The sequence below is a fragment of the Triplophysa dalaica genome, chromosome 12, assembly GCF_015846415.1.
Source record: "Triplophysa dalaica isolate WHDGS20190420 chromosome 12, ASM1584641v1, whole genome shotgun sequence".
NCBI lineage: Eukaryota > Metazoa > Chordata > Actinopteri > Cypriniformes > Nemacheilidae > Triplophysa > Triplophysa dalaica.
The window spans coordinates 20,946,494-20,961,846 of NC_079553.1; the positions used below are offsets into that span (position 1 = coordinate 20,946,494).

General features: G+C 37.0%; 1 protein-coding gene across 1 annotated transcript in view; it reads right to left on the reverse strand.

The window, feature by feature from the left end:
* Positions 1-14,996, reverse strand: part of csmd3a (CUB and Sushi multiple domains 3a) — a 227,882-nt gene extending 212,886 nt beyond the window's left edge. The window contains exon 1 of the mRNA XM_056762084.1: positions 14,630-14,996. Coding sequence (XP_056618062.1) covers positions 14,630-14,795 — 166 coding nt within the window. The 5' untranslated portion in view covers positions 14,796-14,996. The remainder of the gene's footprint in view (positions 1-14,629) is intronic.
* Between the last annotated feature and the right edge of the window lie 357 nt (positions 14,997-15,353).

A 15,353-nucleotide genomic window follows, 5' to 3' on the forward strand; every position in this document is an offset into this window, starting at 1 on the left:
GGCAGATAAAACTGTGACTGATACGACATTGTATTTGAAGCAACATCAGGACCACTTTTTACGAGTGCCATTGTGGCAACGTCACATCATGTTCGTCCAATAAGAATTGTTGTACTGTTCATTATTTCCTGTGCGTTTCAGCCGGGAGCTGTGACATCTATGTGTCTGTGGTGAAAAGGGTAATTCAGTCTGGATAATACTAAACCAGTAATTTTTTCAGGCAGCTGCAATTGGAGGCAATCATGAACGAAATCGGCCTTTGTCTTCATGATTAGTGTCACATCATGAGGTGATTTTGGTCCTCAATGGTTTTTAGAGGCAGACCGGCAGAACCCAGGACCTGAACACATTCATTTAACAGTCAGCCTTTGAAAGGGATGGTCCCGTTACTCATATCTTGTTGACACGGCTGTGGATTATACCTGCACAGACTATTGAAGTTTTGCATAAACTGTAGTGATTAGAGCAACATTTGGAACGAAAAATCTAACCACTGTTACTCAAGCAGGACAGAAAGGGTAGATTTCAATGAACCAATCAAATGTATGACAAACTCTTTCCTCAGTTAATTATTTTTTATATAATATTTGGATAAAGTGCAATATTTTATATTTATGCCAGCATCTTCACTGCACCTTTGCTGTTGATGCCTACGCATCATTGGCGCCCATGCGCTATTATCTCATAAAGATTACTTACATTATTCTGTTTATAATGTTACATTGTTTATATTCTGTATTGGGTATGTTTATATTGCCTATATCTGTCTTGTAAATACGTGTGAGAATTGAATTAGCAATTTCGCTGTCCTTGCACAATGACAATAAAGTTCTATAAGTTTTAAGACATAGTTCTGAGTTATATTTTCATTTAAGTACTTGCTTCAGATTGCTCGCCTAAACCTACTTAGGAGATATAAAGATAGACACAAATGAGAGCACTGCTGACATAAAGATTACATCGATATCATGAATGGAGATGGCATAAACCTTCGCTCTCTAGAAAAACTGGTAAGAAACATCTATAGAACAACTCTGAGCGCAGTTTGAGACATTGTTGTGATCTCTTCTAAGGACATGCATGTTATTTTTGGGGTCTTATTTTTTCGTTTTTATGATTTGATGGAAGACAAATAATGGGATAGGTTTCCATAAAAATAAAGATTGAAACATCATGTTGTTCAAAACCTGCATGTCACTCTTTCTTCTGTGGAAAACAAAAGATATTTTGAGACATGACTCGTTGGTTTTGTGTCCATCTAATAGAAGTCAATCGGGGTCAGTGTTATTTGGTTACCAACGTTACTTCTTTAAAATATCTTTTGTGTTCTGCAGAAGAAAGTCACACGGGATTGGATTGACATGAGGTCAATGATGACAGAGTTGTGAAAGAGTTGTCATTTTTGAGTGAACAATCCCTTTAAGACTAACACAACGTGTACCAGCGAAAAAATGTACAATTACATCATAAACACATGCTTTAAGGAACGCATAAAGTGTGTTAAGCGAAGCGTCAATGTAACTGCGTTGCGCTTCATTTAATAATGGCCATAATGATTACCAAGAGTCAGCGACTGAGAATTATTACAATCTAATTTGTAATTATTGTGTATTGTAAATGATAGGATGGGCACAGTATTTACCTTCAAATGATAATAAATCTGCACTGAACAAATTGAAACTCCAAAGCACAGAAAAACAGCTTGAACTAAGATTCAATCAGATTTATTAAGTGGTGTTTGTGTACTTATCACTTACAAATAGGCTATTTTGCAAATGACAATGGGACCCTGGATCACAAAACCAGTATTTAGTAGCACAGGAACATTTTTAGTAGAAGCCAAAAATACTATGTATGGGTCAAAATTATACATTTTTCTTTCATGCCCAAAATCACTAGGATATTATGTAAAGATCATGTTCCATGACGCTATTTTGTGATTTCCTACCTTAAATATATAATAACTATATTTTTGTGGGTGGAGGACCTGCTACCGTGCCTCTGATTAACAACTTCAAAGGAAATTTTCTCAAAATTTGGCTTTTTATGCACCCTCAGAATGTAGATTTTTAAACGACTGTATCTCCGCCAGATAGTGTCATATCATAACAAACCATCCATCCAAAGAAAGCTTGTTTATTCAGATTTCATGTGATGGAAAAAACTCAATTTCGGAAAATTGACCCAAAAGACAGTTTTTGTCATCTAGGGTCAAAAATAGGCTCCTAAGTTTTACAGTTTGAATACTGGCATTTGTTTATATGTGCGCCGCAATGCGAATCAGTTCTTAGCTACAATTCCAATAAAAAACTTCCACCCTTAGATTTTGGTGGGTTAAGATTTTTCTAATCTCTAACTCCGCTAACGGCACGGAAAAAAAGAATTAGATATTTGTAAAAAGAAACCTTTCTGGAAGAGAATCCATTACAGATCATAGCAAGCGTAGAGCTTCCCGTAGCTCCCAAAAAGCAGCGCTCCCGAAAATCATGTTCCCCCAGATTCATTTAGATTTATCCTCACTGCTTATTTCTGCTTTACTTTCAAGGCAGGGTGTCTCGTCTCATCCACCCATCACTCTTATTATACGCTGCCCTCCCGGGGGTGACCGCTGACACCCTAATGGTGGCACGCCCGTCGCCGCCCCCTATAAATTGATACGAGAAACAGCATTAACATCACGCTGCGATTGCGGAGCAGAGAAAATAGGTCAGTCATACGAATCAACAGCTAAACACATAAATCTCATTGGAATGGAAATGCGGGGAGGAGATGGGAACCAGCTGCTCCTACGGCGATTTTATCACGTCGTCTCCACCCGGCAGCCACCGATGAGGCGGACGAGAGCTCAATCAAGATTTGTTTTGCCGCTGGAGAAGCAGCGCAGAGATGACAATAGACCTCAATCTTATTTCTGCTCGCATAACCAGATGGCCAGAAGAGAATTAAAACTGACAAGCTTAAAAATGCTAAGCAACAGCATAACAGCGTTTTCTTACGCTTTCGGATCTTTTACGGTACTCTTGAAGGGTTATGCATATCTGGATGTCATGTTGTGCAAGACACATGGTTTGACTTTAAACCGAAATAGAAAACAAGCCTGCATCACCAAAAGAAGCCAATGGTAGTCATCTACATATCAGCAATTCTGGTTTGAGTTATATAAATGTGTATCCTGTGGCTCAGTCTTTATTGCATGGCGCTTGCAACCCCAAGGTCATGGGTTCGATCCCAGGGGTTGCACATAAATACAATGCAATGTAAATCACTTTGGATTAAAGCGTATGCCAAATTTCAAGTTAATAAAATGAACTAAACAAAATTTTCCCATGCGTCCAAATACAGTAGTGGCCAAAAGTGGTATGCGTCCCAGCCGGGGGAATTTACATCTTCGCCCTTTATTCAGACATATTATCAAAAATGTACTTAGAATTGTGCACGTTGTGTAGATTCTCTTAGAATGTAAACTGAAGCTCAGCTTTTTGAAAATTTAAGGAGGTTTGGCAAAAGGACTGCGGTTGTCAAAAACAACAAACGGTCAACAAAATATTAAGATAGAAAAGTTTTGCAGTACAACTATGTATAAGTTCTTTAACCAACATACATTTACTTGACAAGGAAAGTGACGTATTTCAAGTTTATTTTTAAATATTTTTAAGCGTAATGTTCAATAACGTTACATTTTCTTTCAGGAAAGAAGATTTAAAGGTCCAGTGTGTGAAGGATCTATTGATAGAAATGCAATATAATATACCTAACTTTGTGTTAAAGACCTTACATAATGCAGCATTATGTTTTTATTACCTTAGAACAGGGGTCTTCAACTACTGTTCTTTGAGGGCCAGATTCCAAAAGTATAAATAGGATGCGGGGCATTTTTTCCCATATCATAATTTCTTCTGTTATTTTGTATTTCCGTTATTTATTGCATTTTGTTCCTTTTAAACTGTTTTTGTTACTGTTACTTACAGGTAACAGTACACAAACATTGCATGCAGTATATACCTTTTCATGATATGTAATTAAAAGGGATATTGTCTTTTTAATAGCATTTTATATTCCCTAATACGTTGAATGAAATTGCTGTTAATTTACTCACCCCCAGTCCCCCAGTACTGTTTTTTTTATTCAATAAGACATTAATGAAGATATTGAACTAATGAAAGTCAAATAAAAAAGTCAAAAGCACTTATACATTCAGCATAAAAGTAATCCCTGCCCCTTGACGTTAAACTGGCGTCTAGTATAGCGAATCAATCGGTCTGTGCAAGAAACTGAACGCTATTATCAAATCTTCGAGTGAATTCCAATCGCGTTCATGTGCCCCATGCACTAATAAGGGCAGATCTTTTGAAGTGCAAGTTCTGGAAGGAGATGAAGATGAACAGCTGTTTTCATAAACATAGCTGTTTAAATCATACATTAATAATGCAGTAATAAAAACAACATTGTCATTTACATATCTGAGACAACAGTTCACGTGGAGTAGTACGTTTCCTGCAGTTTCTTTCAAGGGCACAAGACGCATTTTTGAACGCAACCTGCATGCGTGAACCGACTGCCTGTGGCTGTCATTATTCTTAAAAATATCTACTTTCGTATTGAATGTAGCAGCGTTTTGGACTTTAAAAGGCTCTGGGTGCGCATTTCTTAAAGCATGCCATTCTCGGCCACCAGTTGACTAGCCCTGCCTTAGAATGAGCTATTCCTATCAACATACAAGGCGGGTCCCCTAACATGGAATTCACCATGTTGTTTCTCTACAGTGGCCCTAAATGGACAAACAGCGGTAAAAACAATTTGTTTCGGTAATAAGTTATCTCCTTCTGCAAAGAAGCGAAAACATGATGACATCTTAGTTCTGTGTCAGCCACCGTAGTGCCTCGAAAGGGATGGGTGAGCGGTGGAGCGGTTGAAATTAGTAACCTCACCGCAAGATGCCACTAAATTTCACAAACCAGAAGTTTAATATCTTTGTTTATTTTTGTCAAGAAAATGTATCTTCATTTAAGAATTTTCAGATATTTCAACTGGAAAAAAATACAAAAAAAGTGTAAAATGTGTCAAAAACCCTAACCAAGTTTTTTCTCCATCCAGGTTAAACTAAACCCGAGGGGTCATTTGTGCAAATATCCCCTCTGTGCATCACCTTTGGTCAATACTAGCTTTCCTGTAGCTCAGTGGTTAGAGCATCACGTTAACAACGCAAGTTCGAACCTAGGGGATTGCACATACTTATAAACAAATGTATAGGATAATGCAATGTAAGTCGCTTTAGATGAAAGCATCTGCCAAATGCATAAAAATGTAAAAAATGTACTGTACACTATATGTGCTGTTTTCTGAAAAACAAGCTCCAAAACTACACATATTTACGACCAAGTTCATAAGAAAAGCAGCTCAAAGTCACTTGTACTGTAATAAGCGGACACATCATGGCTGGTGTCGTGCTCCTGAAGGTTCACTGCATCTCTGTGATTCATAGCATAAAGCTCTAAGGTGCACAAACGCACTCTGCTATGAGAGAACAAGCTTGATTCATTCGTTTTTACCGGTAGGTAAGTTTCTTACCCCTTTTATCATTTTACTCTTTACCCCTGAGGTCCACTTATAATGTTAGTATACTTTCTGGCACTAAAAACAGTAATTTAATTTTAAACCACCATTTGTCACATTCATGACAAGTAAAATGAGACGTTTCGGAGTTACTTTATCTTAAAGAATTGAATGTGTGTCATTTTTTATGTTTCAATATTTTCTAACCTCATAATAATGTGCATAGACAAACGCAAGAAATTCCAGTGAAGCTTCAACCATTTTATCATATACTCACCCTCACGGAATTTCAAACCTGTTTGACTTTCTTTCTTCTGTAGAACACAAAATAAGATATTTTGAAAAAAGTTGGTCACCGAACAATACTGACTACCAATATGGACTCAAAGCCACTAAGACGTGTCTCGAAATATCTTCTTTTGTGTGACACGAGAGTGAGTAAAGGCTCATTTTAAACTATTGAAATAAAATGTGAATTAAAGAAATGTTCACCTAAAAATAAAACTGCATCTGAGCCTTGATTTCAAGAATCGTATCAGGTAGCTCATGGATCACATGCCCTTGAGACCGACATTATAATGAAATCAATCAAATGACTGCGCACTCCTGGATCAATCACTTTCATCTGAACACCAGTCACACCCGGACGGATGTCACCCGTTAGGACGCCTTTCTGTTGTTTAAATCTGATCATTGTATCATCAAACAAACTATTAGGGGCTTTACCAATCGAAATCCAGTATTGATTCTCAACAGGGAAGACGAGTGGAAGAAGCAATGGGGATCCCAACATGAGTGAAACTGATCAAAACCGAGCAAATCGCCTTTTGAAGCCGAAAAACAAACCGGACATTCAGCTTATAATGTTTATTTAGTCTTCAAACCAAACTTAACAGTACGCAAATAATTGAACTTCTAAGCAACCCTTGAAAATAAAAAACTGACAAAATATCAAAGCAACTGGCATTTAAACAAAGACGACATGGCACATTGTCAATAATAAAAAAATATGCCCACATGTTCAATACATTTTAAAAAGGTATAGGCCAATACAGAAACTAGGGCTGTCAAATATTAAAATATTTAACGCCATAAGCGCAACAGCCGTTTTTTCTGTCATTATTGTCTAGCGTTACATTATATAATCACGCTATTATTCATATAACTGCCTTTAAACTATTTAGGTGCGATTTGAAATGGTTGTATTGACTCGTCCAGAAAAGATTGACAGCTTCTGGCTGTGGAACACGGCTCAACTCAACGCGACAGCAGACCCGTCTGGTGAACACACGGGCTAAAGGCAGCGTCAGAATCTGTCAGACAGCGCACCAGTATTAATTTCTCTTTTGTGCTTGACAAAAACACAGAAAACACATTTTGTCTAGTATATGTTTAACTAGTTTTTCTTCAACGACTTAAATAAAGTCTCACACTCAGAGGTTTCGTCTGTTTTTCATGTATTTACCAGTAAATGTATGTAAAGTGTTTGAGAACTTTATTTATTTTCTGTATATTTCCTACCTGTTAGACGTATAGAAAAAATATATATATTTAATGAAGACATCAGTTGCAAAGCCAGCAATATTAGAATGTTGGCTTTCATACATAAGATGATGCTGTTAAAGAAATGAGTTGTTTCTACATTAATTTTGAGTTAAAATGTGAAATTATAAGAATGAAAAAGTATATTTAACATAATAAATGCTGTGTGTGATTAGCTAGTATTTTTTTATAGATTGACAGCACAAACATGTTAAACTAAATAAATAATGTATGTTAAATTCAATACCCGTGTGTGATTAATCGCAATTACAATTTTTAACCTATTAACAAACCTAAAGTGAAGAACTACAATATAGGCCTGCATGATTAATCGAAAAAGAAAACGCACTCGATTTGGCGGTTGGCTGCAATGTTTTATGCGCAGTGAAATACTGTTAAATGCAGCTGCACCCAAAAGCCAGAGGGCGCTCTCGCACAGAAACTCCATTGCTCCATAGAAGAGGTACCATACATATAACCAGGAAATGCCATCTTCCTATCTGCATCTGGCATCTTTCTATCACTGTTTTTCAAGCCTCCTGTTTTCATGATAAAAAAAGTATATTTATAATGATGATGTTTGACAGGTGATGCTTTTTTAAATGCACGTCTAAAGCGACTCAAACGCGCAGTGGGTTCAGATGGAGCAGCATTTCCCACAGATCACAGAGCGGTGCTTCACGAACAAGCTCTGCATAAAAAATTGCAGTCTTTGCGATTTCACAATCGTGATACCCACATCGATTTGATCGCGATTTGAATGGGAATTGCGATTTATCCTGCAGCCCTACTACAATAATGGTTATATTACTCCGACAATGGCAATTCGTAACTAGTTTACTTGGTGGATAATTCATATGAATTTAGACGATCTCATTTCACATTTCAGTACAATTTGCTTTCTCTCCAGTGACAGTCAGGGATGAAGCAACATTTTTGCATTTCCCAACTCCGTAATCTTTAATACAAGTCACATCATACAAATTTATACGAAAACCAGCACCTCGTAAAATAGTTACGTTTTCTTGTGAGATCAGGTCGCATTGAGCAGTTGGTTAAAGCTCAAGCATCATTTGTTTGCGGATGCCAATTGCTTTGAAATATTGTTATCTAACGCAATAAAAGTTGTTTTTAATATGACTGTATCCCTCATGTCTATCTGACTTGTAAAGTGTCCAAACAATTTTTAAATCTAATAAACTTCAAACCACATTCAAAGCAATATATCTAGATTCAATTAAATGCAAAGTTCGGAAACCACTAAGGCGATGATCAAAGCTAATCCATTTAGACAGAAAGCAATCGTTGGTCCGGGAAAAGTTTACATAATCGACATTAAACATTATTAAAACATTAATTACATTATTGGAGAACATCACTAACAATACAAACGTTTCTATTAAAAAGCGCGTACAATTTACTCGCCCGGTCTTTGGAGGGGGCGTTAAACTGCACACCTCAACACAACTTATCAAACTTCATTAGAGTCAAATAAACACAAGCCCCAGTTCATCTATAACAGACTGTAGCTTTACTTGTGGCCCTGATCTGGTTTATAGATGAGAATGTTCTCCTGAATTGCTAGTGAATAATTACGATCGCCCCGCTCTGCCATCTGTTATTCAATTTGTGAGATGGGCAGAAAACACTTGTTCTTCAAGACCACAGATTCCTTAAAGAAAAACAAGCCAGAGCCACAGTTAGTGTAATGAATTTAAGCAGCGTTTGTCAATCGAGGAATTCTCAGGTGAGTGGTGTGGAGCACTGCTATATAACACCACAAAGACGCTGTGAAACTTAAAACAAAGACTCTGCGGACCATAAAGTTGGAAAATAAAACTGTTAAAAAAGCTGTATATGGGTAGTTGACAAATAAACCATAAATGGTGTAACAGACCAAAATTTGACAAAAACTAACAATAACAATAAATCTCTATAAAGCTATTTATATAATAAATATAAATAAAGAGTTTATAAAAAAAATAAAAAATAAAAATAAAAAATCATGTTTTTATTATGTTTTTGTTAGCTGTTAAATGTTTTTGAGCTTTTTTATTTAATCAAAATTTATTAGAATTCTTCAAATATTATATATATATATATATATAAAAGAATATATTACAAAATGTTTGTTTTCAAAAATTTTGCTGTCACATCATAGGACATGTAGGATTTATTTGTCTACAGGTGTGCCAAACGTCATTGAGAATTCTTAGTAATACTAATAACACTAATACTTTGAATTTTATATAGCGCCTTTGAAAGCTACTTTTCAAAGCACTAAACAGTAAATGTTAAAGGTAAAAATAAATAAATAAATAAATACACTTTTAACAAAAGAAATAAGATAATCTTAACAAACACTTAACAATACGGCAGCTCATTTATGACAAAAAGAATAATCAATATAAGATCAGGATTATTAAAAATGATTACTAGAAATAAAGAACTTCAATAACTTAAATTTAACACAAAAAACTGATAAAAACTGCACTGCTGTGCTAGAAATAACAAAATAAATTAGAATATGCTAACAAAATGGAATGTAGCACAAAACCTTTTTGTTTTTGTAATTGTTTTGTTTTGTAATCGTTTTAGCTCAAATATTTAGTTTTTCTAAAATTGACTATAATGATTAATTACGATTCATTGCACAGCCCTTTTAACAACGTGTTTACAATTACAGAACACCTAAGCAACCACATAGCAACACCCTGGCAACCAAACAAAACACTGCTGCATCACGGGGCTGAGTTTTGCATAATCAGACAGCATCCGCATCTCTCCATGCAGCATTAAAATGTAGCTTTCAAATAAATGTACTAACTCGCTTTTTAAAAAGAGAAAACTAATATTCATGCCTCTCAATTAAAACCTAAAAATGGCTTCGCGAATCCCATCTATCCACATTACATACATTTAAAATTTAATTTAATGCATTTCAACCTCTCGGGGCTTTATAATTAAAATGCGCAGTCACTCAGCAATGAATGAATCCTACCAGAGAAAATCCAGTTCACGTTAATTTACAGAATAAAACCTCTCTTGCACATCAGAATACAGTGGATGAACATGTCTTAACACAAGCCATGAATCATTTGTCCAATGAAAGATGATTGGACACAAGACTAACAGCACGTATAAAAAGTCGACTCAATAGCTACAAGAAAAATCTGCCATTTGAGCGACGTTTCAAGTCAATTTTCTTTGATAAGGACGTCGTGGTTGATGATGGATCACAATGTCAATTAAGGCTTCATCTGCTTGACTGATTAAATTAATTCCCCGCACCCTCCTGCCCCGCTTTATGCGGGGGTCACCCTGTTCTTTAAGAAATGATCTTCACAGTTTTTCATTTGAAGAGCGATGCAGAATAAAGGTTATCTGCAGATAACAACTTTATATTGGCTTTTATACTGAGAGCGACTCGCTGTCAACCCGAATCCATCGTTGGATTTCTTTTAAAAAGTCTGAAAGTAGCAGCGAGAAAATCACTTCTGCAAAAAAACTAAGTTCTGAGTGACGCTTATGTGACAAACACATGTGCATACGCCTCAGTCTCCAACCACGAAAAACCACGAATCTGAACTCAAATCTAACATTAGATCTCACAGTAGCTTTAAATGCAGGTCCCAAAAAATAACGAAAGAGAAACTTTCAAAGCTCTAATGTTTCTCCAAACAAAGTTAAATGATTTTTCTTCTAGTAGAAGGCCCCACCAGTCTCGACTCGAGATCTAAAACGGATCTTAAGTTAAAAATGTCAATATAAACTTTTAAAACATTTCTCATCAAAGTCTCCAAAGACCATATTACTTGCTATAATTCTCTACTCTCACCGTATGTCAATAATTAGATTAATAACATGTCTCCGAAGGGAACGAGATCTCTTTAATATACGTCAACTGTTTCTTCCAGACGTCGATAAGATTAAATGTAGATTAAATGGCTCACACTTATGAGATTTTTCGCCTGACACTTGTAATCTCGCGTCTACCCTAGATTTCTCTTAAAGAGCAGATAACTAGGTTTATGTACATAGAAGGTGAAAAACACGATTATTTCTTAATAATAGACAGTTATTCTTACCTTACTTCTTGACTGACACTCAAATAATTTATTCCACGATTCATATGTCTAATCCTCTCCTTTCCGCTAGCTTAGTCTGATGTGATTGGTCAGATGGTCTAGTCTGATGTGATTGGTCTACCGTGAATGAGGCTCACGAGCTACAGTGTTTGGGGGAGAAGAGTGAAGTTTTCACATGTAGTCCTTGCAAAACGTAGGCGGGGGGGACTATACTATATATAGTGATGTACGTCCGCTGTGGTTCGCGAATCAGACTATGGACGACTCGTTTGCGTGATTCAAAGTCAACTCCCTTTTTTCCAATCCAATAACTTTGTTTTTCGTTCACCTTTGGATTTTCAAACACGTCAACATTACACACTGCATGAAATGTCATTTTCATGATCTCATGTTATGTACTCTTCAACAACGTCTCACGCCAAGATGTTCTGTAATCAAACATGAGAGATTTTATCATGTACTAAAAGACTTCTCATCAAAGAGACCAAACTCTGAGCTGTGCTATCCACATTCATTACAGGAATCTATACTTGTATTGCTCCCAAAACATTTTAAAAGAAGGTAACAAAGTCTCTCTGGTTTTAAAAGAACAACATCTAAGCAATTCAATGTTTTTCAGGGGTTGATTATAGCTAAAGGGATTAATTATATGATATCACGACAGCATTCATTCTGCGCAATGGATTCCTAAATTACTGGAACATCACGTGACTCGTGTCAATCGAAATATGCGATTAAAACAATAAGTATATTATCACCACAGGATACATCTCAGCGACATCCTTCTCTGACCTGCGGGCAATCATTGGTTAAAGAGAAAATACAGTGACAAGATGTGAGCTATTCAACAAGCAAGTGTCCTTGAGACGTCGGCTAGAGCGAGAATAATGACAGTATCCAAGCAGTATATGAGCTGGCAATGTCCCACTCAACCGGAATAGGGCTGTTTGAACTTGACATTAAACATAATGTTATTCCAAACCAGTATGCTGTTATCATTTTTGCTGGACACTGTAAGATATCAGTACATCGACGGATCGTAGTGACCACGGCTCTCAAACTCCAAATGAACACAAAAAGTAGTTCATTTGACTTTGGTGCTCAGACACTGCGGCTCTTAGATCTCTTCACGTATTTCAGAATAAAACTGCCATGTTGCGTTTGGTTACACCACGAACGCTTCTGTCAATCACGTCTCACTTGGCGTGACCATACCGACGCGTCATGAGAGAGATTTCAAAGCTTCAGTGCTATTGTTAAAAAAAGCTTTTGTATGCTTTCTTGATAATAATTCAATTGGAGTGCTTTCATTAGCTTCGTCTTTGTCAAAGCTCGACAGCTATTGAATTTATATAAAAAAGTAATACAATTTTAAGCAAAAAAGTTCATAAAAAGAGATTTCTCACATTTCCTCCTCCTTTGTTTTACAGATATGACTGGATTTCCCTTGAAGCTGAACTCAGTTTTTACTGAGCAAACAAAGCTTATCAGAGTACTTAGATCAAACTCCGTCCTTACTGATCTAATGGAAGCACCCCATACAGTAATATTCATTAACATTCGAGCTTTTAATGCTCATACCATTAAACTGACTATAGGCCACATGAGGACCAATCGAGCACGACCGAGATCAATAATCTCAAATCAGATGTAAAGTTATTTCACTGGCCTTTCTATTCAACACACTGTCCAGTTTTCCAATCGCCTCTTATTAAAAATGTATCAACAGTGCGTTGGAAGGCAGTGCCGAGCTGTTTGTTTGGTCAAGGACGTTGTATGAGGAATAACTTCAAAGCCGCGGCTACAATGCCCAAGGCCTCGTCTCAACGCTATAGAAGAAAGCCACAAAATCTTTGCATTCATGAAAACCGAGCCCTTTAATTAACCATCTGAGATGATGAATCGAGCAAATCTCAGAGCTGATCTACAGTAATCACGCTTGTTCTCCTACAGCATTTCAATCTTACCACCATCTGACATTTACCTGCGTCGCCAGACAAATGTAATGAGGAATTTAGCATGCAGTACGCTCTACTGTCTGTCCATTGGCCGACATGCACACGCAGAAAAGCAGAAATAAACGGGAGGGGGGTCAATATCTTGCTGTGCTGGCATCATTTCCATCAGATTTCCATTAGACTGAGTCACTTAGCACCAAACAAACAGGAGGGAATGCTGCGAGAGTTTAAAGGTGTTTGATAGCAAGTAGCAATTATGTGCGTGTTTAACTTAGTCATGCTTTTAAGGGGACGTGCCGACGATTTTTACTCAGCTAGTCGGCTTCAAGCGTGCGGTTCTGCCCGACACAGACTGCAGCAATAAATATGGATCCCATTCGATACCACACATGCCATATAAATAAGGAGATCAATAAAATGAATTTCTTCATACACGTCGGACACACAACAATCTCCATTCACATCTCACAGTGGACATGCAACTCTTAGCTTATAGAAAAATATGAAAAATCAAATATGATGCTGTTACTCTACAAGTCTCTGCGAGACATCACGGTGACTGTCTGCGAGGTTTGCATGTGATAGTTCCACTTATGAATCGTATCAGCACATGAATAACTATTTGAATTGCAGTGCAGAAGTGAAATGGTCTGTAATAAAGTACAAAAGGGCTTTCATTACACAGTTTAAATGTTTTCCCCATGCATCCTATTGTTTTTAATCAAACTAAAGCCCTGAAGACAAGAGCTAAACTATATTGTATTATTAATAAATACTGTAGGCAATACAGAAACAGCCATGCAATATGAGATCTTGTGGATTGTGTAGATTTGAGTCTTTCTAAACGCCGAATGAAGATGCACATGCAACAATTGTATACATTTAAACAGTAATGTAATAAAATCATGAGTAGAGTAAAAAATGTAAAAATAATTGTCTCTATCCCTCAATACACGAGGACATTCGCTCATTGCAAGGCATAGATAGATAGATAGATAGATAGATAGATAGATAGATAGATAGATAGATAGATAGATAGATAGATAGATAGATAGATAGATAGATAGATAGATAGATAGATAGATAGATAGATAGATAGATAGATAGATAGATAGATAGATAGATAGACTTTTGCTCACTTGAGTAGCAGGACGATGTGCGTGTGAAGTGCGTAAGAGAATGAGACGCACATATCATGTCATTTTAATCCCTTATATTCTAGCCTATAGCCAAAACGTCTTGAAATAGGATAAAGTGAAAGCAAAGGACATAAAATGCGTTTTATCTCATAAACGTCCTGTGTAGATTAGTCTGCTTAAACATTCGTGCCAACACACATATAGATCTGAACGCATGTACATCTTCAAATTTGTGCCAATTGAAATGCCCTGCAATGCCCTGCATTGAAAACTCCTAATATTCTCGCATCGTTTTGCATCCCGACACTCAGCCCTCAGCCTCATCAAAGCATCAGAAAGCAGCACGTACCTTGCGCACACGTGAATAAAAAGGCGAAAACTATATTCCAAATGATAAATCCAGCTTTAAACGTCATTGTTTTAGCGTGGTAAGAGTTCGCACGACCGCATGTCATACATCCCCTGTGTGCATACGTTCGAAATCCATGCCATCCCTCGTTTTCAGTCCCTTTCATTGTCTCGAAGTGTCCGGGAGAAATGGATATTCCTCGGCTTGGAGAGGAAAGCGGTCGCTGGAGCGCGTCTGGATGTACAAGGAGGTTTTTTAGGAGACCAGCATCGGCAACCTTGGCGAGGACTCAACCATCTCGCCAACAGGGGCACAAAGTATTCTCTGTACTCCTCATATGACTCTCATCAGTTTCTCCTCACTTACAGAGCAGAGAAGAGCTGCTGGCTCAACGCGTGCATTTAGAGAAATAGCACTGCGCGTGCATTCCGCAACTAATGCACGATGCACGAGCCTCAGGTCAATGGCTTACTTTAATATACGTTAATATACATTCAACATATGCAGAATGCACAACGCATTTAATATGGTTTCGCAAATAACAGCATGCCAAATGCGAGAGGGTTTATGATTTGAAATGTTTGCAATGCGTCAACTTAATGCTTTACTGTTATAAACGCATTTACGCATTGATCAATTTTGCATTGCGGTTGAGAAGGCTACTTAATGTAAGTATTTGAAATGTTACAAAAAGGAATGTCTTGTTTTGAATAGCGCGTGGAAG